This window comes from Microcaecilia unicolor, chromosome 2 (genome assembly GCF_901765095.1).
Source record: "Microcaecilia unicolor chromosome 2, aMicUni1.1, whole genome shotgun sequence".
NCBI lineage: Eukaryota > Metazoa > Chordata > Amphibia > Gymnophiona > Siphonopidae > Microcaecilia > Microcaecilia unicolor.
In genome coordinates, this window is record NC_044032.1 from 304,994,626 (window position 1) to 305,016,734 (window position 22,109).

Here is a 22,109-nt window from a genome sequence, read left to right on the forward strand (position 1 = left end):
GAACACACACTGGGCCAATTTCTCCTCCTCTGCCAGCCTACATTTGAATGTTTAAACCATGGGACTGGTAAGGAAGCCCATGTGATCCACATGAAAAGTTGGGTCTAGGCCAACAAAGGAGGAGAGGAGAAATGGTGCAATATGAATCTTTTCACTTCTTCCTCCTCTTGCCTTGTGATCACTGTGGAGGAGAGGGAGAGAGATTTTTCTGTCCCCAGTGGGCTCACAATTTAAGTTTTGTACTAGGGGCACTGGAAGGTTAAGTGATTTGCCCAGGGTCACAAGGAGCTGCAGTGGGAACTGAACCCAGGCTACTCCTCCACTCAATACTGAAATGTGGATGCTGCACACTTATATGACAGAGCAACTTCTGAATTCTCTCTCTCTCACAACACAAGTTCTGGACTGGTCTGGTAGAATGCTTAGGAAAGCCTGTTAGAAAAATCCTTAGAAAGGCTAATTTAGTGGCAAAGAAGGGCATAATCAAACGGTGCCGGCCATCTTCGGGGCTGGCGCCATAAGTGGGTGGAGCCAACCGTATTTTCGAAAAAGATGGCCGGCCATCTTTTTCTTCACTAATACGGTTGGGCCTGGCCAAATGTCAGAGTTCGCCGGGTTTGAGATGGCCGGCATCGGTTTTCGGTCAAAATGGAAAATAATGCCGGCCATCTCAAACCCGGTGAAATCCAAGGCATTTGGTCGTGGGAGGGGCCAGCATTTGTAGTGTACTGGCCCCCCTCACATGGCAGGACACGAACCGGGCACCCTAGGGGGCACTTAAAAAAAAAAAATTAAAATAGCTCCCAGGTGCATAGCTCCCTTCCCTTGGTTGTTTAGCCCCCCAAAACCCATTCCCCACAACTCTACACCATTACCATAGCCCTAAGGGGTGAAGGGGGGCACCTAGATGTGGGTACAGTGGGTTTTGGGTGGGTTGTGGAGGGTTCCCATTTACCACCACAAGTGTAACAGGTAGGGGGGGGATGGGCCTGGGTCCACCTGTCTCAAGTGCACTGCACCCACTAAAAAACTGCTCCAGGGACTTGCATACTGCTATCAGGGAGCCAGGTATGACATTTAAGGCTGGCATAGAGGCTGGCAAAAAAGGTTTATTTTTGTTTTTTTTTGGGTGGGAGGGAGTGGGTGACCACTGGGGGAGTAAGGGGAGGTCACCCCCGATTCCCTCTGGTGGTCATTTGGTCAGTTGGGGCTCCTTTTTGAAGCTTGGTCGTGAAAAAAAAGGGACCAAGTAAAGCCGGCGAAATGCTCGTCAAGCCTGGCTTTTTTTTCCCCATTATCAGGCGAAGCCAGCCATCTCGTGAGCACGCCCCTGTCCCGCCTTCACGACCCTACCGACATGCCCCCTTGATGTTTCGCCGGCTCCTCAATGGAAAGCAGTTGAACCCGCCCAAAATCGGCTTTCGATTGTACCGATTTGGCGGGGTTCAGGAGATCGCCGGCCATCTCCCGATTTGTGTCGGAAGATGGCCGGCGATCACTTTCGAAAATGAGCTGGAAAGTAACCTTAAATGTTTGAAGGTCAATGGAGCAACCATCCTTTTCGCAATGAGAGAAAGAGTTATATAATCTGATGTTTATGCTCAAAATGTAAATGGACATACAGTGGTGGAAATAAGTATTTGATCCCTTGCTGATTTTGTAAGTTTGCCCACTGACAAAGACATGAGCAGCCCATAATTGAAGGGTAGGTTATTGGTGAGAGATAGCACATCACAAATTAAATCCGGAAAATCACATTGTGGAAAGTATATGAATTTATTTGCATTCTGCAGAGGGAAATAAGTATTTGATCCCCCACCAACCAGTAAGAGATCTGGCCCCTACAGACCAGGTAGATGCTCCAAATCAACTCGTTACCTGCATGACAGACAGCTGTCAGCAATGGTCACCTGTATGAAAGACACCTGTCCACAGACTCAGTGAATCAGTCAGACTCTAACCTCTACAAAATGGCCAAGAGCAAGGAGCTGTCTAAGGATGTCAGGGACAAGATCATACACCTGCACAAGGCTGGAATGGGCTACAAAACCATCAGTAAGACGCTGGGCGAGAAGGAGACAACTGTTGGTGCCATAGTAAGAAAATGGAAGAAGTACAAAATGACTGTCAATCGACAAAGATCTGGGGCTCCACGCAAAATCTCACCTCGTGGGGTATCCTTGATCATGAGGAAGGTTAGAAATCAGCCTACAACTACAAGGGGGGAACTTGTCAATGATCTCAAGGCAGCTGGGACCACTGTCACCACGAAAACCATTGGTAACACATTACGACATAACGGATTGCAATCCTGCAGTGCCCGCAAGGTCCCCCTGCTCCGGAAGGCACATGTGACGGCCCGTCTGAAGTTTGCCAGTGAACACCTGGATGATGCCGAGAGTGATTGGGAGAAGGTGCTGTGGTCAGATGAGACAAAAATTGAGCTCTTTGGCATGAACTCAACTCGCCGTGTTTGGAGGAAGAGAAATGCTGCCTATGACCCAAAGAACACCGTCCCCACTGTCAAGCATGGAGGTGGAAATGTTATGTTTTGGGGGTGTTTCTCTGCTAAGGGCACAGGACTACTTCACCGCATCAATGGGAGAATGGATGGGGCCATGTACCGTACAATTCTGAGTGACAACCTCCTTCCCTCCGCCAGGGCCTTAAAAATGGGTCGTGGCTGGGTCTTCCAGCACGACAATGACCCAAAACATACAGCCAAGGCAACAAAGGAGTGGCTCAGGAAGAAGCACATTAGGGTCATGGAGTGGCCTAGCCAGTCACCAGACCTTAATCCCATTGAAAACTTATGGAGGGAGCTGAAGCTGCGAGTTGCCAAGCGACAGCTCAGAACTCTTAATGATTTAGAGATGATCTGCAAAGAGGAGTGGACCAAAATTCCTCCTGACATGTGTGCAAACCTCATCATCAACTACAGAAGACGTCTGACCGCTGTGCTTGCCAACAAGGGTTTTGCCACCAAGTATTAGGTCTTGTTTGCCAGAGGGATTAAATACTTATTTCCCTCTGCAGAATGCAAATAAATTCATATACTTTCCACAATGTGATTTTCCGGATTTAATTTGTGATGTGCTATCTCTCACTGTTACCAATAACCTACCCTTCAATTATGGGCTGCTCATGTCTTTGTCAGTGGGCAAACTTACAAAATCAGCAAGGGATCAAATACTTATTTCCACCACTGTATCATCATATTTAGCTTCAATCACCTAAAGATTGACGTGATGGCACGGCATAACACCTGTTGAGAGACTGAGAATAGGCCAAATAGCCTTGATCTGTAACACTAAATGGTTGCATATTTTTTAACAATAAAATACATGAGGGCAGTGTCAATTTTTTCTTATCTGCTGGTGCAAGTAGCTTCTGGAAAAAGCATGAAACCCGGGCTTGAGTAGAGGCTGCTGATGCTTTAGGCTTTGTGGCCACAAAAGTGTCAGACTTAACAGATATCTTAGAAGTATGTTCAGCTTGAAGATCAACAAATTTTGCTTTATGATGTCTTTCAACATGATTCCAAAGGGAAAATTAGGTTCTTACTGTGGTAATTTTCTTTCCTTTAGTCACAGCAGATAAATCCATTGCGAATGGGTTGTGTCCGCCTACCAGCAGAGGGAGATAGAGAACACTGAAAACCATAGTGCCTCTAGGACAGCTAGCTCCATCTGCCTCTCAGTATTTTAAAGCTTCCAAAGCAGTGTTAAACCGCAAAGTAGCATAACATGAACTTTCCTCACAGCGAACGAACGCCCCAGAACAGGAGCAATAACACAAAGGAGGGACTAACTCAATCTCCTGTATAAGAACAGAAATCCTGAAGACTGTTTTCCAACTTCTCCCAATGAGGGAACATATCTGCAGGAAAAACTGAACACAAAACAGAGTCAATCAGGGAGGGATCATGGATTCATCTGCTGTAACTAAAGGAAAGAAAATTACCAAGGTAAGAACCTAATTTTCCCTTCCTTGTCATCAGCAGCAGATGAATCCATTATGAATGGGATGTATCAAAGCAATCCCTAGATAGGGCGGGAACAAGCCACACCACGCGCAAGCACTTGTGCTCCAAAAAGCGCGCCCCTCCTGGCAGCCACATCCAGCCTGTAATGACGGGCAAAAGAGAGCTTAGAAGCCCAAGTAGCTGCACTACATATCTCTTGAAGAGAGAGTGCTCCCGTCTCAGCCCAAGAGGAAGAAATCGCTCTTGTGGAATGTGCCTTAAAGGCGTCAGTCGGAGGACGGCCAGATAGCAGATATGCAGAAAAAATGGCTTCCTTAAGCCAACGGGCTATAGTGGCTTTAGACGCTGGAGACCCTCTGCGAGGACCTGACAACAATACAAAAAGGTGATCAGAGGTCCTGAAAGCATTAGACATTTGCAGATACTGCAACAGAGCCCTGCGTACATCCAGAAGGTGCAACTGCCCAAAAGATTCCGGAAACTCCTCCCTAGTAAAGAAGGGCAGATAAATAGGCTGGTTTAGGTGAAACACTGAAACCACCTTAGGCAGGAAGGAAGGCACAGTACGTACCATTACTCCGGACTCTGAGAATTGCAGAAATGGGTCTCGACAGGACAGCGCCTGGAGCTCAGACACCCGTCTTGCTGATGTAATGACCACCAAAAAGACTGTCTTTAGAGTCACATCCTTCTCCGAAGCTCGCCTCAGCGGCTTGAAGGGCGAACACTGAAGAGCCTTTAATACTAGCTAGCCCCAGGTTCCAAGCCGGACAAGGGGCCCGCACGGGAGGCCGAAGCTGAAGCACCCATCTAAGAAACTATGCAATGTCCAGATGCGCAGCCAGGGAGAGGCCAGCGACCTTCCCCCGAAAACATGCCAAGGCTGCCACTTGAACCCACAGGGAATTATAGGCCAAGCCTTTTTGTATACCATTCTGAAAAAGTCAAGTATCGGCGAGACAGAAGCCCGCATGGGTGTGATCACTTTAGAAACACACCAAGCCTCAAACTGGCACCAGATCCGAGCATAGGAAAAGGAAGTGGAACACTTGTGGGCCTGCAAGAGAGTGGAGATGACCTTGTTAGAATAGCCCTTGTCTCTCAATTGCGCCCTCTCAATAGCCATGCCGTAAGACTAAAGCGGCATGGATCCTCCATGGTCACCGGACCCTGCGACAACAGGTTCGGTATCTGAAGCAAAGGAAGGGGAGCCTCCACCAGCATCCGCCGAAAGTCTGCATACCACTGCCGCCTGGGCTAATCCGGGGCAATGAGGAACACCACTCCTTGATGCAGCCGAATCCGCAGGAATTGCTGCCCTATTAAGGGCCAAGGAGGGAACACATACAGGAGGCCCGGGGGACAGGATTGAGCCAAGGCATCCAACCCCGCCGAGCGAGGATCTCTCCGTCTGCTGAAAAAGGACGGGACTTTGGCATTTGTGCTTCAGGCCATAAGATCCACTACGGGTGTTCCCCATTTGGCACAGATCTGAAGGAACACTTCGTCTGCCAGTTCCCACTCCGCAGGGTCGATTTGATACCTGCTTAGAAAGTCGGCTTGCACGTTGCTCTGACCTGCTATGTGAGCTGCTGACAGAAGCTGCAGATGTAACTCGGCCCAGTGGTATATCTGAGTCGCCTCTGCGGCCAGTGTTTGACACTGAGTGCCGCCTTGTCGATTTATGTAGGCCACTGCTGCCGTGTTGTCTGACAGAACTCTGACAGAGTCATGTGAAAAGCCAGAAGCGCCTGGAATATCGCTCTCAGTTCCAAGCGATTGATGGACCACCCCGTTTCCTCGGGTGTCCACAGACCCTGGGCATAGCTTCCCTGGCAATGTGCTCCCCAGCCCTTCAGGCTGGCATCCGTTACCACCAGGCATCAATCGGGAAGCGCTAGCAGCATTCCTCGCCGCAGCATGCTGTCTGAGAGCCACCACTCCATACTGAGTCAAGCCGCAGGGAGCCATGTGAGTCTGCATTGATAATCCTGGGACATAGGAGACCATCGTCAGGCCCGTGCCAACACGGTAAGCGGGGTAAGCACCGCAGGGGGGGCGCCTGCCTTCAAGGGCGCCGCGCTTACCCCGCTTACCGTGTTGTACTAGACTCCCGACAAACAAGACCTACGCTGAACCTCTGCTGCCGCCGGCGCCGCTTCTTTCCACAGCCAGCATAACAAGAAAAAGAAGTGCGGGGCCACCTGCAGCAGCCTTCAGACATGCGCTGTCGACTCTGCCGGTTCTCTGCCCCCTGACGTCAATTTCCTGTTCCGGGGGCAGAGGACTGGCAGAGCCGACAGCGCATGTCTGAAGGCTGCTGCAGGTGGCCCCGCGCTTCTTTTTCTTCTTATGTCTGCGCCTTCCTCTGCCAGGTACTGACACATGACTTCCTGTTTTTTGGGGGGCAGAATCGGAGACAGCCCGGGTGGAGTGCTGCCACCGCCATTAATCTAAAGCAAGTTTTGAGTGGGGGAGGGAGTGAGATGACTGGATCAGTGCACAGCAGAGAGAGTGAGAGATTATTGGACTGGGGGGGGGGGGCAATAATGCTGGGACCTGCAGGGGACATACTAGACCCACAGAAGGAGGGGAAGTGGGAACAGGAGAGAGAGAAGAGATATGGATATTTATTGGATCCCAGGAGGAAGAGAGGAAAGACAAATAGTTGCTGAACTCCCAAAGAGAGGGGTGGGAGCTGGGAGGGAAGGAAGAGAGAAGAAGACATGCTGGTCCCAGGGTTGGGATTGGGAAGACAGGGGAGAGCCAGAGAGAGATAGGGAGAGAAAGAGGGACATGGAAAAGAACAGGGGAGAGCCAGGGACATGGAAAAGAGCAGGGGAGAGCTAGAGAGAGATGGTGAGAGAAAGAGGGGACATGAAAAAGAGCAGGGGAGAGCCAGAAAGAGATGGGGAGAGAAAGAGGGGCCATGGAAAAGAACAGGGTAGAGCCAAGGACATGGAAAAGAGTAGGGGACAGCTAGAGAGAGATGGTGAGAGAAAGAGGGGACATGGAAAAGAGCAGGGAAGAGCCAGAAAGAGATGGTGAGAGAAAAAGGGGACATGGAAAAGAGCAGGTGAGAGCCAGAGAGAAGATGCTGGATGGAAGAGGGGTACAGAGAGAGAGAGAGAGAGAGAGAAATGAGTTTAAAGATGGAGAGAGAAAGAGGGGACATGGGCAGGAGAAAGAGCGAAGCTGCTGGGGAGAAACTGGGGGAGAACCTAGCAGCCAGACTGAGAAATGCTGGATGAAAGAAGGGAGAAAGAGGAAAAATGCTGGAAGGAGGGGGCAGAATGAGGGAAGATGCTGGTAGGTAGGGAAAGAGGAAAGACACTGGAAGGATGGGGTGAGAGAGGACATGCTGAATGGAAAAGGGTCGAGATAGAGAGAGACAATGGATGGAAGGATTGGGAGAGGGTAATGGGTGGAAGGATGGAGAGAGAAAGAGGGATGACACTGGATGGAAGGGTAGGAGAGAAAGAGGGAAAGGTGCTGGACATGGATGGAGGGGAGTGAGGAGAAATGCTGGATATGGATGGAGGGGAAACTGCTAAATTTAAGATTTAAGAGCTGGATCAGGACACTGAAGGATAGGGACAGGGCTACAGATGGTAGGCAGTACGCATAAGGACACAGGAGGATGATGGACATGGTGAGAGAAAAAATATCAAATGGAAAGAAGAGATTGCATAAAACAGAAGACACTGGGACCAAAGCGAATAGAAAAACTAAATGATCAGACAACAAAGGTAGAAAAAAGTATTTTATTCAGAATTTATTAACTGGAATATGTCAGCTTTTGGAAATGTGCATCTGTGATATTTTGCATGTAAGTTTCAATTTTTCTAGTATTGCTGCATGCTGAGTCTGACTTCTTGAGGAAACTAGCGTGTAGTATTTTCAGCCCTTTTTGGTGTTTTTTTTTTCACTAGGTTGTGTACTGGTGTTTTAGAGCCCGATGTAATTACACTGCTGCCTTTCCATGCATAAGGTTGTAGCTCATTCTGTCCTTGGAATTAGTGCTGTTATGGTTTGGTGAGGTTATGAGTGTGTTTTTGCACAAGTTTGTGTATAGTGTTTTGCAGTCGAGCAATTGTGGTTAGTATATGCTTTGAGCAATCACTTTATTCTTTGACATCCACACACCTTGGAGCCTCGCTAGCGGATGCGGAGCACATTGCCAGGCAGGTCCGGGGGGGGCGCCAACTGATAGTCTGCAGGGGGGCACCATAGACCCTAGGCACGGCCCTGACCATCGTTGAAGCAGGGCAATCTGCAGAGGTCTCATATGCGCTCTCGCCCATGGCTAGGGTTACCATACGTCCGGATTTACCCGGACATGTCCTCTTTTTGAGAACATGTCCGGGTGTCCGGACGGATTTGGCCAGCCTGCCCGTTTGTCCGGATTTCTGGACAAACGGGCTGGCTGGCGGGGGCGGGACTCCCCTCCCATCCCCTTACTCTACTATCCCTGGTGGTCTAGAGGTACCTCTTCGTCTTCGGGGCAGGAAAGAGCCCCCTCTTTCCTGCCCGGAGCGCTGCTGCTAGCTGCCCTGCATACTGTGAGTCCGTCTCTCGGCGTTTCAAAATGGCCGCCGAGAGTTGAAGCAGCCTCGCGAGACTTCAACTCTCGGCGGCCATTTTGAAACGCCGAGAGTCGGACTCACAGGATGCAGGGCAGCTGAGCTGGCAGCAGCGCTCCGGGCAGGAAAGAGGGGGCTCTTTCCTGCCCCGAAGACGAAGAGGTACCTCTAGACCACCAGGGATAGTAGAGTAAGGGGAGGGGAGGTGAAAGGGGGGTGGAGATGATGGGGGAGGCGAATATGCGTCCGGGGCGGGGCGAGTGCGTGAAAGGGGTGATGAAAGTGTCCTCTTTTTATGAGGACAAAAAATGGTAACCTTACCCATGGCACCACTTTCAAGGTGGCCGTCATCGACCCCAACAGCTGGACAAAGTCCCAAGCTCCCGGGCGAGGCATCCTCAGGAGCAGACAGATCTGATTCTGAAGCTTGCACCGCCTTTGGTCGGGTAGAAAGACAAACCCCGAGGCTGTGTCAAACCGGGCCCCCAAATATTCCAGAGATTGAGAGGGGGTCAGGTGACTTTTGGGTATATTGACGAGCCAGCCCAGAGATTGCAGTACCACTCTGGCTGTTACATGACGACTCTCTTCTGCAGAATCCGCTCTGATGAGCCAGTCGTCGAGGTACGGGTGAACCCGGATACCCTCTCGCCTGAGAAAAGCAGCTACTACCACCATTACCTTGGAAAAGGTTCGGGGAGCTGTGGCGAGGCCAAAAGGCAAGGCCTGAAACTGAAAATGATTTCCCAACACCACAAACCGGAGAAACCGTTGGTGCGGGGGCCATATAGGAATGTGCAAGTAAGCTTCTTTTAGGTCCAGAGACGTGAGGAATTCTCCTGGCTGTACCGCCGCAATGACGGAGCACAGGGTTTCCATGTGAAAATGCCGCACTCTTAGGGACTCGTTGACTTTCTTTAAGTCGAGAATGGGCCGAAAAGACCCGCCTTTTCGCGGCACCACAAAATAAATGGAGTAACGACCGCAGCCGTGTTCGGCGGGAGGCACAAGGATCAACGCTCCAAGGTGCAACAAGACTTGTAAGGTCTCCTCTACCGCCGCCCGTTTGACGGCAGTACCGCATCAGGACTCCACAAACACGTCTCTCACCGAGGCACCGAATTCCAACCGGTAACCTTCTCTGATCAGGTCCAGGACCCACTGATCTGAGGTAATCTTGGTCCACTCCTCGAGAAAGAGGGAAAGGCGTCCTCCTAAAGCTGTAAAGGAGGAGTGGACCGGCGTCCCATCCTTGTGGAGGATGGCCCTGAACTCCTGGCCTTGAGCCTGCCGCTACGGAGCGTTTGTCCAAGCAAAAGGAGTTCTTCTGCTAAAAGCGGGCACGTTGGCTGAACCCAGCAGAGCGCCCCGGGCAATACCTTCTAGCTTCACGGAAACAAGGTCTGGAGGAGGAGGGAACCACTTGACCCTTGGAAGAAGGCCGCGGCCTATCCTCAGGTAACCTCTGGGGTTTAGCATCCCCCAGGTCTTTAATCTTCTCCAACTCCTCTCCAAATAACAGAAGGCCCCGAAAGGCTTCACCAGCCTTTGCTTAGAAGCCATGTCAGCCGCCCAATGCTGTAGTCATAGAAGGCGGCAGGCGGACACCGCCACGGACATCTGTTTAGCCGAAGCTCTGACCAGATCATAGAGGGCGTCAGCTAAAAATGACAAGGCTGAGTCCATGCGCAGTGCAACCTCAGCGAGGGGCTCCGCACTATCAACGGGCTGTTCCACTGCCTGTTGTAACCAAGAGAGGCAGGCTCGAGCAGAATAAGAACTGCAAACAGACGCCCTTAAGGCTAGGCCCGAAATCTCAAAGGACCGTTTTAGCGCTGATTCCAGCCGTCGGCCCTGAATGTCCTTCAGGGTGACCCCTCCCTCTACTCGGAGGGTGGTCTTTTTTTTTTCACCGCCGTGACTAAGGCATCCACTTTAGGCATCCCAAAACGGGCCAAGTGCTCCTCACTCAGAGGGTAAAGATGCCCCATCATCCTGGCCACTTTCAAGGGCCCCTCGGGGTCACCCCATTGAGCAGAAATAAGCTCTTGGATGAAGTCATGCAAAGGAAAGGCACGAGCAGGCTTCTTAGTACTCGCCATCTTCGGATTGCCAGAGGAGGCCTCACCTTGAACAGGGTCCTCAATAGAGAGGGCATGTAAGGCATCAGAGATAAGTGCTGGCAGCTCATCGCGGTGGAAAATCCGAACCGCAGTGGGATCATCCAGATCCAGTGGCAAACTGGCTCCTTCCTCTGGCTCTTCAGATCATGAAGGCCTGCCAGATCCCGCAGAGTCCCCACAGCCCGACCACGGGGGAGGGGGGGGGGAGCGCCACTCTCCGACGGGGAATTTACCCGTCTATGCATAGCGTGCATCCAACGCTCAGGGGCATCCACGTCTGGCATCAGCCCCGGGCCATCATCAGTCGGAGGGGAACCAGGTAGCAACGCAGTGTCACACACCTGCGGCAGAGCTCTTTTCAGCATGAAGGCTTTATGCAAAATAAGCACAAACTCAGGGGAGAAAACTCACCCTGACCTCCCGTCTCCGAATTAGGAGCCACGGGGAACGGAGCTCCTCTGGTAGCCTCGGCCCGAGGCACCCCTCTGCTCTCAGACTCCGCCGCAACCGCGGGGGTCGAGCCATGCGGCGCTTCTAAGATTGCGCCCACTGCCAGCTCCATCGAACGGGAAGAATCATCACTCACCATGCTCGTACTGGCTCTACCGTCTAAACAGCACATTTTACAGAGCCCCGCTGCTGATCTGCGCTTGCAACAACGGGAACAGCGCTTAACTCCCTCGGCAGCCATCGCCGAAAAACGGCAGAATAAAATTCAAAATAGCGGCTTCGCGCCAAAATCACCCCGATTGGAACACCGTCCGCAGGCCCTCCCCGGAGGAGCTGAGTATCTCTCTTACCTCAAAGGACCGAGTCTACGAGCTCCGGTCAAGCTGCACAGTCAGGAAAAGCCTCAGAAATAGCAGCACTGAAAAGCGCGTTTTGTTGGGTTTTTTTAATGCTGTGAGGAAAGTTGGAGGCAAACAGCTACAGAGGCACTCCAGAGGCAGAAGAGGGTGGGAAAGGCAGGGAAAAGGCGAACCTATATGCCTGCATCCACACAGGGGGAAGGGTAAGGCAGGGAAAGGGCGAACCTATGTACCTTTAAAGTGGGCTCCACTTAGCCACAACACCCCTGCTACAACTGGCAAAAGCACAGGAGCCACCCCAGGCAGAATCTTCAAGGAGCTGAACAAGCTGCGTCCCACCCTGCTGGGAGATAGAGAAATACTGAGAGGCAGATGGAGCTAGCCATCCTAGAGGCACTATGGTTTTCAGTGTTCTCTATCTCCCCCTGCTGGTAGGTGGACACAACCCATTCGTAATGGATTCATCTGCTGCTGATGACAAGGAAGATTACTGGTGCCACTTCTATGTTTAACTTTAACTCTGCAAAGCGTACATTTCAGAAATTCTCCACTCTGTATGGTTTCATTATGCAACTGTGCAAATACAGACCATATTATTGACCACTGGCCAACAGGGCATGCTGACCTTGATTTATTCTCTTTCTCCATCAAATCCATTTTTTGCTAAACTGTCCTGCTATGATCAGGATTTGCAGTTCAATCTGCTGCTCACTGCCACATCTAATGGCCACACACAGAGCTGAGTGCAGTGTGTGTCTTTCAGGCTAGGAGAACGGGACTATGAGCTGGCAAAAAAAAACTCATTGATCTGCAGGCTTTTGAAGAACTGACTAAGAAGGAGGGGTACCACAGGGGAAGGTGGGAATGTGGCGGCATGGAGGGAGGCGGCACACACATCCTGCACGAAGAAGACGGCACTGCAAGCTTCCCTGCTTCCCTCCAGGAGTGTGTGTCTTTAGGCTTGGGGAATGGAGAGCCACCGAGTCTTAGGAGAGGCACTGCAGGGGAAGGTGGGAACGTGGCGGCATGGAGGGGGGTGGGACGCATCTCCTGCGCAAAGAAGACAGAAGATGCAGAGGAAGGCGAGAAGGTGGTTGGTGGCAGAGAATGCAGCTAATAGTGAGTTATTCAAAAATCGATTTCTTAAAGAAACAAATTGATTCAAATCAATTCGCTGAAAATGAATCGAATCGATTCGAATCGCGAACTGGACAGCACTAGTACATCCTGCCAGATCTGGTGCTAGACATGGCTGGGGCCCAGGGCAGAAATCTAGGAGAGACCCCAAATCCTACTACCAGGCTGCACCTTTTCTTTAGGTACCGGCAGGCTTGGGCATCTCTCTGGCCAGGGAGTCAAGGGCAGTTGCCCTAGTTGCCCTCCTCTAACACCATCCCTGGCATGTGCCATCTTTTTTTCACAGTATAGGAAGACAAGCATCTCTATTTCTCTAATGTTTTACTACATGAAAGGTCTGGTTTCTTGGGATTTTGGTTTAATTTGTTTATATTTGTGGTCACCTATTCTGTATTTGACATTTGTGTTGTGTGTGTGTGTGACCAAGGTATTCTGCTAGTATGAATTGTCTATATAGCATTTTGTAGTAACCTGGCATTTTGAATGTTCAGTTTTCCCAGTAAATGTATTGATATTTTAGGGCCTCACTGCAATATCTACAGCCCTAAAATATCGCAGGTAGAATCCTTGTTTTGGAAGTTAGTGCTGGCATGATAGATTTTATCTAGGTTCTAATTGACTTACATTAATTTCCACTATGTTTGTTATTGAGATTACACTACAGACAAATATTTATTTGTATGGTGAGTTTTATGGGAAAATGTCCTGGCTCTGCTCTGCATCCACTGTTGGGGGAGGGCCAGGGGGGTCAGTGGATGCAGAATGTATTTGGCTTCAATACCATATAGGACAGAGCTTCCCAAACTGTGGGTCGGGACACCAAATAGGGTTACGCCTTGAGTGGGCTCTTCATAGGTACAAAATTATTCTGCACCTCTTGTGGGGGGGGGGGGGGGGGCGCATAATTTATTTGGCCACTATTATGGGGTCATGGCCAGAAAAGAATTGACAAACCCTGATATAGGGGAAACATGTGTGTGCTGGGGGACCATGGCTCAATGGGGACTAAAGAGTGCAGTCTCTTGGACGTCCCCTATTCTCAGTGTGACCTGTACTGCTACCCTCATTGAAATTATTGGGGATGGAGTGAGGCAGTGAATGAGTGCATCAGGTGGTGGGTTTTTCTCTTTCAAAAAGTTTGAAACCTTAGTGCCCACCCATCCAACCTGTTGGCCCACCCAAAAATTGCCTTCTGGCTACACCACTATTACATCCTATCATCTTATATAGATTAAAAATATATTTCTATGTGAAAGACAGGTTAGATTTTATCACAACTTTGATGTCTACTTTAGACTTTGAAAAAGTTTTATTTTAAAATGTTTTCATTAAAATATTTAACTTGCCATGATTTGGGCTCGCCAAAGTGGAGATAATTAATGCTGTAAAGATCCATATCTTCAGTATGCCACGCAAATGTCGTTTTCCACATGCCAAAATAGAGATATGGAGTATTTACACCTTCAATGGAAATGCCACAGTCTTCTCCTACAACATCCAATATTGTATTCAAGCGAGATATGTTCCATTCATCGACATCCTAAAATAAAAGTACAAATACAATAAATTTTAACTTCTCAATAAAACTGATTTCTAAACAAATATGTTACTCTTTCTCTGTACCAGTTTAAAACTACCTCTGGAAACATTCTAAAGCTACTCTATATGGATGAATATAAATATATACTACAAAAATATAGAACTGTTGTATTATTTAACATAATCATTAGTTTACACACTTAGAAATAAGACTTTTAGCCTCCACCTAATACGGGATCACCCTGTTTCTAGGAAAAAGTTAAGGTCACCACAGAGGAGGTATTCCACATTAGCAGATACAAATTTCTAGTATAGCACTTCTAATTTTCTACTCAGCTAGTTCACAGCAATTCAAAAATAGTTATTAAAACAGACAAGGAGAAAAGGTAGAAACACTGTGATGTAAAATGTCTCCACAGTCACAAAACAATCTGCTCTAACAGGGCAGCAGCAGTGCAGAGACACAGTATTTGCTTGTAATCCTATCAGTTCTCAATTCCTTTCTAGTAGGCATTTATCTCTAAAAGGTAAGCCAATGAAAGGAGAAAAAGCTGCAAAGATTACAAGCAAATGCTGTGTCCCCACCCCCAATATGCTTTTCTCACAAATCTGTATCAAGTCTCTCTCCTTTCCTCCTAAGAACGCTGCTCTGTCCAGTGCCATCACTACTCTCTCCCCCTCTGCATCCCAGTCCCAATGCTGTCTGTCTCCTCCTCTATCCATCTGGTCCATTGAAACAACAGCAGAGAAGAGGCAAGGACCCAGAAAAAAAAAAAGATGGAACGAAAGGACTTTGAAAGGGGGTTGTAGCTGAATATGGAAAAGAAGACTTTGAAGAGAGAAAGAAGAAGAGAAAACAGGACAAGACCCTAAAGAGAAGGCAGGCATGAAAGAAAATCCTATAGAGGATGGACAGGGAAAGAAAAGAAAAAAAAACATTGATGGATTGGAGGGTGAGAAGAGAATATCATTAAATGGGATAAATGGAATGGGAAGCTGAAAGGAAGCATACAGATGGAAAGAGATGGAGGTATATAGAAGAGGAGAGAAAGGAAGCAATAAAAGATTACAGTATGTGCAGAGAGGCAAGAGGAAGATAAGAGAATGGCAAATACACTTTATCAAGATACTACACTAATCCTTACTAATGAGGTGGAAGAAGAGAGGGAGGGAGGAAGGAGATAGGGAAATTACAACATTGGTAAGATACAGGGTACACTTCAGGCAGTTGATAAGAAATCCTAGAGACTGAAGATAAAACAGTTGCTTCCTTCAGGAGAGTTAAGGCCTGTGACTCTGTCTGAACACTAGAAGTCAATTGTCCAACTAAGGAAATAACAGATGCCCTTGTTTGTGCGGGCGAGCAACTGTCACCATAAGATGTTTTGAAACACTCTGGGGGTAGGTAAGAAGCCGAAGGAAAGACTGTTCTTGACATGGATGGATTGAAGGGTCAACCTGAAATGGTACTTCTAACAAGGATGGATTAGAATATCTATATAAATAATTCTCACCTCAAAGCTCACTCTGTGGCAGGGAAACACTGAAGCCCTGCACTTAGGCTGTCACCACTCACTGTCACTCATGCACCACTCACTCTCACTGAGACCCGCCCACAGCCATGCCCTTTCCGCACATAATTCGCTACCTCAATGTTCTAATGAAGCGCTGCAACTTCCGATTTTTGAGGTGGCAGAGATCGGAATGTTGCCCGAGGTGGCAGAGATCGGAATTTCTCCCCATGCCTGTTTGCCCTGCCCTCGCGACAAACGTGATGAAGTCGAGGGCGGAGCAATGACAGTTAACCAATCACATTGCTCCGCCCTTGACATCATCACGTTTGACGAGAGGGCGGGGCACACATCGATCTGCAACACTACATGAGGCACCCAGGCAGCGAGGGAGCCAATGAGCCAGCCAGCCCCGACCAACGGAGGGAGTGAGGCAGGCAGGCAGGAATGGTACTTCTAACAAGGATGGATTAGAATATCTATATAAATAATTCTCACCTCAAAGCTCACTCTGTGGCAGGGAAACACTGAAGCCCTGCACTTAGGCTGTCACCACTCACTGTCACTCATGCACCACTCACTCTCACTGAGACCCGCCCACAGCCATGCCCTTTCCGCACATAATTCGCTACCTCAATGTTCTAATGAAGCGCTGCAACTTCCGATTTTTGAGGTGGCAGAGATCGGAATGTTGCCCGAGGTGGCAGAGATCGGAATTTCTCCCCATGCCTGTTTGCCCTGCCCTCGCGACAAACGTGATGAAGTCGAGGGCGGAGCAATGACAGTTAACCAATCACATTGCTCCGCCCTTGACATCATCACGTTTGACGAGAGGGCGGGGCACACATCGATCTGCAACACTACATGAGGCACCCAGGCAGCGAGGGAGCCAATGAGCCAGCCAGCCCCGACCAACGGAGGGAGTGAGGCAGGCAGGCAGGAACACGCAGGCAGGCAGAAGATCGGAGGCAGTGAGGGAGCCAGCCAGCCACTCCTCAAGCACGGAGGGTAAGTCCACGAAAAAGGGGAGGGGGATGGGAAGGAAAGGGCCTTGCTAGCGCCCGTTTCATTGGCCTCAGAACCGGGCCTTTCTTACTAGTGTGTTATTAATCCCCGAGATCCAGGGTACACATCCAAAATTTTTTTTTTTGAGCAAAGGGAAAGGTAATTGTCATTCTGAATTTTTCCTTGAGGAGGAAACTGTTGAGATCTCCAAGATCTAGTATTGGGTATAAGTCTTCTCTCTTTTTTTGGAAAGAAAAAATATCTTGAGTAGAAGCCTACATTCCACTCCTGTGGAGTAATATGTTCTATGGCTTTGGCCTGGAGTAGAAGGTGGACTTTCTCCTGTAAAAGACTAAGATGGCCAGAAGGAGGTTGAATCCATGATAAAAGTAGATTCGGGGATGACTGAGATGGTATCCAACCCAGAGTACAGAGGGGATCTGTGGATGACTGCAACTTCTACCTCATAGGTCTCCCACTAAACTATCTCTTGCCCCTTCAATCTGTTCAAAATTCTGCTTCGTGACCATCTTCCACCAGCGTTGCTACACTCATATAACATCTCTCCTCAAGTCACTTCATTAGCTCCCATTTCCATATACAGTTCAAACTCCTCTTACTGTTTTGCAGGTGCATTTATTCTACAGATCCTCAGTAATTTTTATTTCTTATATTTTCTTATACCCCTCCTCCAGGAACTCCATTAATAAGGTAAGTCACTTATCTGTACCCTTCTACTCTGCTCTAAAATCCAAACTCCATTCCTTTCTAATTTCTGCAGTGTATACCTGGAATTGATTGAGTAGGTACGTCATGCTCCATCTCTGGCCAAATCCAGGCTAAAAACCCATCTTTTTGAAGCTGCTTCTCACTAATCCCATACTTGTCCTGTTTTGAATAGATTGTAAACTCATTTTATCCTGGTATGTCAAACTGGCCAATGTCTTGTATACAGTTCTGCTATGAATAAGCAGATGCTTCTCGCAGCTCCAAAATCAGGTCTTTTCAAAATAGGGTCAGCACAGCAACAGTGGCCCTTTTAAAGTGTGCCTCACTGAATACCACCTGCAAAGACTTTCACTGTACATTGGACCAAGCTTCAACATAGCACTTAAGTGTTTGTGTACAGTGCTATCTACAGTGGGGGAAATAAGTATTTGATCCCTTGCTGATTTTGTAAGTTTGCCCACTGACAAAGACATGAGCAGCCCATAATTGAAGGGTAGGTTATTGGTAACAGTGAGAGATAGCACATCACAAATTAAATCCGGAAAATCACATTGTGGAAAGTATATGAATTTATTTGCATTCTGCAGAGGGAAATAAGTATTTAATCCCTCTGGCAAACAAGACCTAATACTTGGTGGCAAAACCCTTGTTGGCAAGCACAGCGGTCAGACGTCTTCTGTAGTTGATGATGAGGTTTGCACACATGTCAGGAGGAATTTTGGTCCACTCCTCTTTGCAGATCATCTCTAAATCATTAAGAGTTCTGAGCTGTCGCTTGGCAACTCGCAGCTTCAGCTCCCTCCATAAGTTTTCAATGGGATTAAGGTCTGGTGACTGGCTAGGCCACTCCATGACCCTAATGTGCTTCTTCCTGAGCCACTCCTTTGTTGCCTTGGCTGTATGTTTTGGGTCATTGTCGTGCTGGAAGACCCAGCCACGACCCATTTTTAAGGCCCTGGCGGAGGGAAGGAGGTTGTCACTCAGAATTGTACGGTACATGGCCCCATCCATTCTCCCATTGATGCGGTGAAGTAGTCCTGTGCCCTTAGCAGAGAAACACCCCCAAAACATAACATTTCCACCTCCATGCTTGACAGTGGGGACGGTGTTCTTTGGGTCATAGGCAGCATTTCTCTTCCTCCAAACACGGCGAGTTGAGTTCATGCCAAAGAGCTCAATTTTTGTCTCATCTGACCACAGCACCTTCTCCCAATCACTCTCGGCATCATCCAGGTGTTCACTGGCAAACTTCAGACGGGCCGTCACATGTGCCTTCCGGAGCAGGGGGACCTTGCGGGCACTGCAGGATTGCAATCCGTTATGTCGTAATGTGTTACCAATGGTTTTCGTGGTGACAGTGGTCCCAGCTGCCTTGAGATCATTGACAAGTTCCCCCCTTGTAGTTGTAGGCTGATTTCTAACCTTCCTCATGATCAAGGATACCCCACGAGGTGAGATTTTGCGTGGAGCCCCAGATCTTTGTCGATTGACAGTCATTTTGTACTTCTTCCATTTTCTTACTATGGCACCAACAGTTGTCTCCTTCTCGCCCAGCGTCTTACTGATGGTTTTGTAGCCCATTCCAGCCTTGTGCAGGTGTATGATCTTGTCCCTGACATCCTTAGACAGCTCCTTGCTCTTGGCCATTTTGTAGAGGTTAGAGTCTGACTGATTCACTGAGTCTGTGGACAGGTGTCTTTCATACAGGTGACCATTGCCGACAGCTGTCTGTCATGCAGGTAACGAGTTGATTTGGAGCATCTACCTGGTCTGTAGGGGCCAGATCTCTACTGGTTGGTGGGGGATCAAATACTTATTTCCCTCTGCAGAATGCAAATAAATTCATATACTTTCCACAATGTGATTTTCCGGATTTAATTTGTGATGTGCTATCTCTCACTGTTACCAATAACCTACCCTTCAATTATGGGCTGCTCATGTCTTTGTCAGTGGGCAAACTTACAAAATCAGCAAGGGATCAAATACTTATTTCCCCCACTGTATGTACACCTAGTAGTGCTATAAAAATAAGCAGCAAAAGTCAAACTCAGCAGATTCTATCTTCAAATCGACCCGTCGATACAACGCTAACAAGTTCCCTCTTAAAACATCTCAGATCAACCTTATTGCTAGCAAGAGAATGCAAGGTTTCCTCTGCACTGTTCTATTCTTCCATCCCTCCTATGTCTAACTCCAGATGCCTGGCCAATCTCTGGTCTTTCTTGCTCATTTAAGCTTACTCTCCAATTCCTCTCATACTGAGAGTTGTACACAATTTCCAACAAGCTGAAACACCATGATTCTCAGTGCCCTACTGGCTTCAACAAACCTGGTTCCCTCTTCTTGAGAGCCTGGAAGTTCCATTTCCTCACAATCTGCTCCAGTTCCCAGCACTAATAACTTAACAGGAGGATCACCTGCTTCATCCAGACCTGAGGTATCTAGCCATCACAGCCTAGAAAATTAAGCAGTCTAAGCTCTCAATGTTCTACAGCTCATCCAGGACATCCTGAGAGCTGTTCAGAAACCTTCCATTAGATGAACATATGATTACAAATGAAAGATATTTTCAATCTGTACTTTACTAATGCCCATGACTATCACATGTCCTCCTAATACTATAACTGTGGTATGTATACCACATATATTTTCCTAGCCTTCAAATCACTTCTATTAGGAGTATTAGGAGTATGCAATTTATTTGAGGACATCTTTATCTTTCATTCACAGCATTTCCTTGAGTGGCCGAGTTTCATTCTTAGCTTTTTCAAAAGGATACGCTGTGAAAATATATTCAAACGATTTCATTACCAACTCAAAACAAACACTCCTTTACAGAAAAGAATAACAACAATTTAAGTTACCTCTAATACATTCTCAAAATCTTCATGAAAATACCTTCACCATAATATAACGCTACTGCTCTTCCCATATGGGAGCCCAGTCCATAATGCATGTCATCACACACTGTGTACTTCCGCAATGCAACCCGTGGTTTAAATACCTCCTTAATTGGTTTGCTTAGGTACACATGGAGTCAATCAATCCCATTCAATTTCCTTATGGTTTGATATCTGTTTAATCTGAAAACTAGCAAAAGAATTAGATCTTTTGTTTGCTCCCTAAAAGTGTACCCTTTCCCCATCTGGTTTGTAAATCTGTAGGCTAAGGTGAGGTTGTGTTGTAAGGAGGAGCAGTTAAACCACATGGTCTTCACTGGCTCCTGCCTGAAAGATACAAACAGATAAGAATTGCTCTGCCTTTAAGTCTGGATTAATTCTGCATTTATATCTTAATTCTGGCTTAATTCTGCATTTATATCTTTATATATTTCCTGTTTTGTTACATACTCTGCTAAAATAGTGCTTTGCATGTCCCAATCCTTAGAGCTGTACACCGGCAAATTTCTTCTGGTGAATTTAAGTACAGCTCTTCAGATAGGTTACAGAGGAGACATTCCTACAGTCTTAAGCTTAAGCCCACCCACCCTGCCCCTCAACCCATCCACCCCGAGACGGACATTTCATAAATAACTTCCCCAAATACACTAATTATCACAATTTAACTCCACCCATGTTACAACTGTCTCTGAAAAGAAAACCCCTCATTATCACAGGAATCCCCAGTCTTCTACTCACCAGCTAAGGATTACTGCTCTAAAAATAAGAATCTCAGCCAACAGACCCATAAGCTGCTGTTCTCACTATATCATACCTGTTCATACCCATTTCAATCAATCAGGATGACTTTTATTCTCTGTAATAATTGTGGTGCTTTAGTTTCAAGACCAATTATCTGGAGACTTAAGGCTTGTCCTATCTGTCTGCAACTCACTAGATTAAAACACGAGCTCAGTAAAGTAAAACAGGAACTAGATGCACTTAAAGCAGCATCTAGGACCGCACAATATCATACTGCACAGAATCATACGAAATTATCACCACTACCACAAAGGATAAAACCACCTAAAAATAGATGGATCACTGTAGGCTCAGGCAGACTTCGTTATGTGACAAGAAAACATCAGACCTCACAAGTGTTACCCCTACAAAATTCTTTTACTCCATTACAGCACTGTGATGTTCTTGAAAACAGAACGGAAGCCAAAGAAAAAATAATAAAAGTGGAACAAAAAGATATGAAGGTACCCAAAGAGAAAAGAAACCCCCAAATCACTACTGTTGAAACACATACCAGGAAATGTAGATGGAAAGCGATGACCACAAATGCTCGCAGTCTAAGCAATAAAGTTCATGACCTTCAGGCCCTGATGTTGGAGGCAGACCTGGATGTTGTTGCAATCACAGAGACGTGGCTAAATGGTTCCCATGAATGGGATGCAAACATACCAGGCTATAATCTATTTAGGAAGGATAGAGAGGGTCATAAAGGTGGCGGAGTAGCTCTGTATGTGAGGAATGATATCACTGCCACTGAAATGACAGGGACCTGGGGAAAGGAAGAAGCGATATGAATCACCTTAAAAAGAGATGATAGAACCTCTGTCCACGTGGGTGTTGTCTACAGACCTCCGACACAATTGGAGGAATTAGATAAAGACCTGATCGCAGATATTCAAAAGTTGGGAAGCAAGAGAGAGGTGCTGTTACTGGGAGATTTCAATCTGCCGGATATAGATTGGAAGGTTCCGTCTGCAGAATCGGAAAGAAGTTGAGGGATCGTGGATG

The 22,109-nt window shown here is 47.7% G+C and overlaps 1 protein-coding gene across 1 annotated transcript in view; it reads right to left on the reverse strand.

The window, feature by feature from the left end:
• KDM4C (lysine demethylase 4C) overlaps nucleotides 1-22,109 on the reverse strand; it is an 865,731-nt gene that overhangs the window by 616,733 nt on the left and 226,889 nt on the right. The window contains exon 5 of the mRNA XM_030194306.1: nucleotides 13,984-14,177. Coding sequence (XP_030050166.1) covers nucleotides 13,984-14,177 — 194 coding nt within the window. The remainder of the gene's footprint in view (nucleotides 1-13,983; nucleotides 14,178-22,109) is intronic.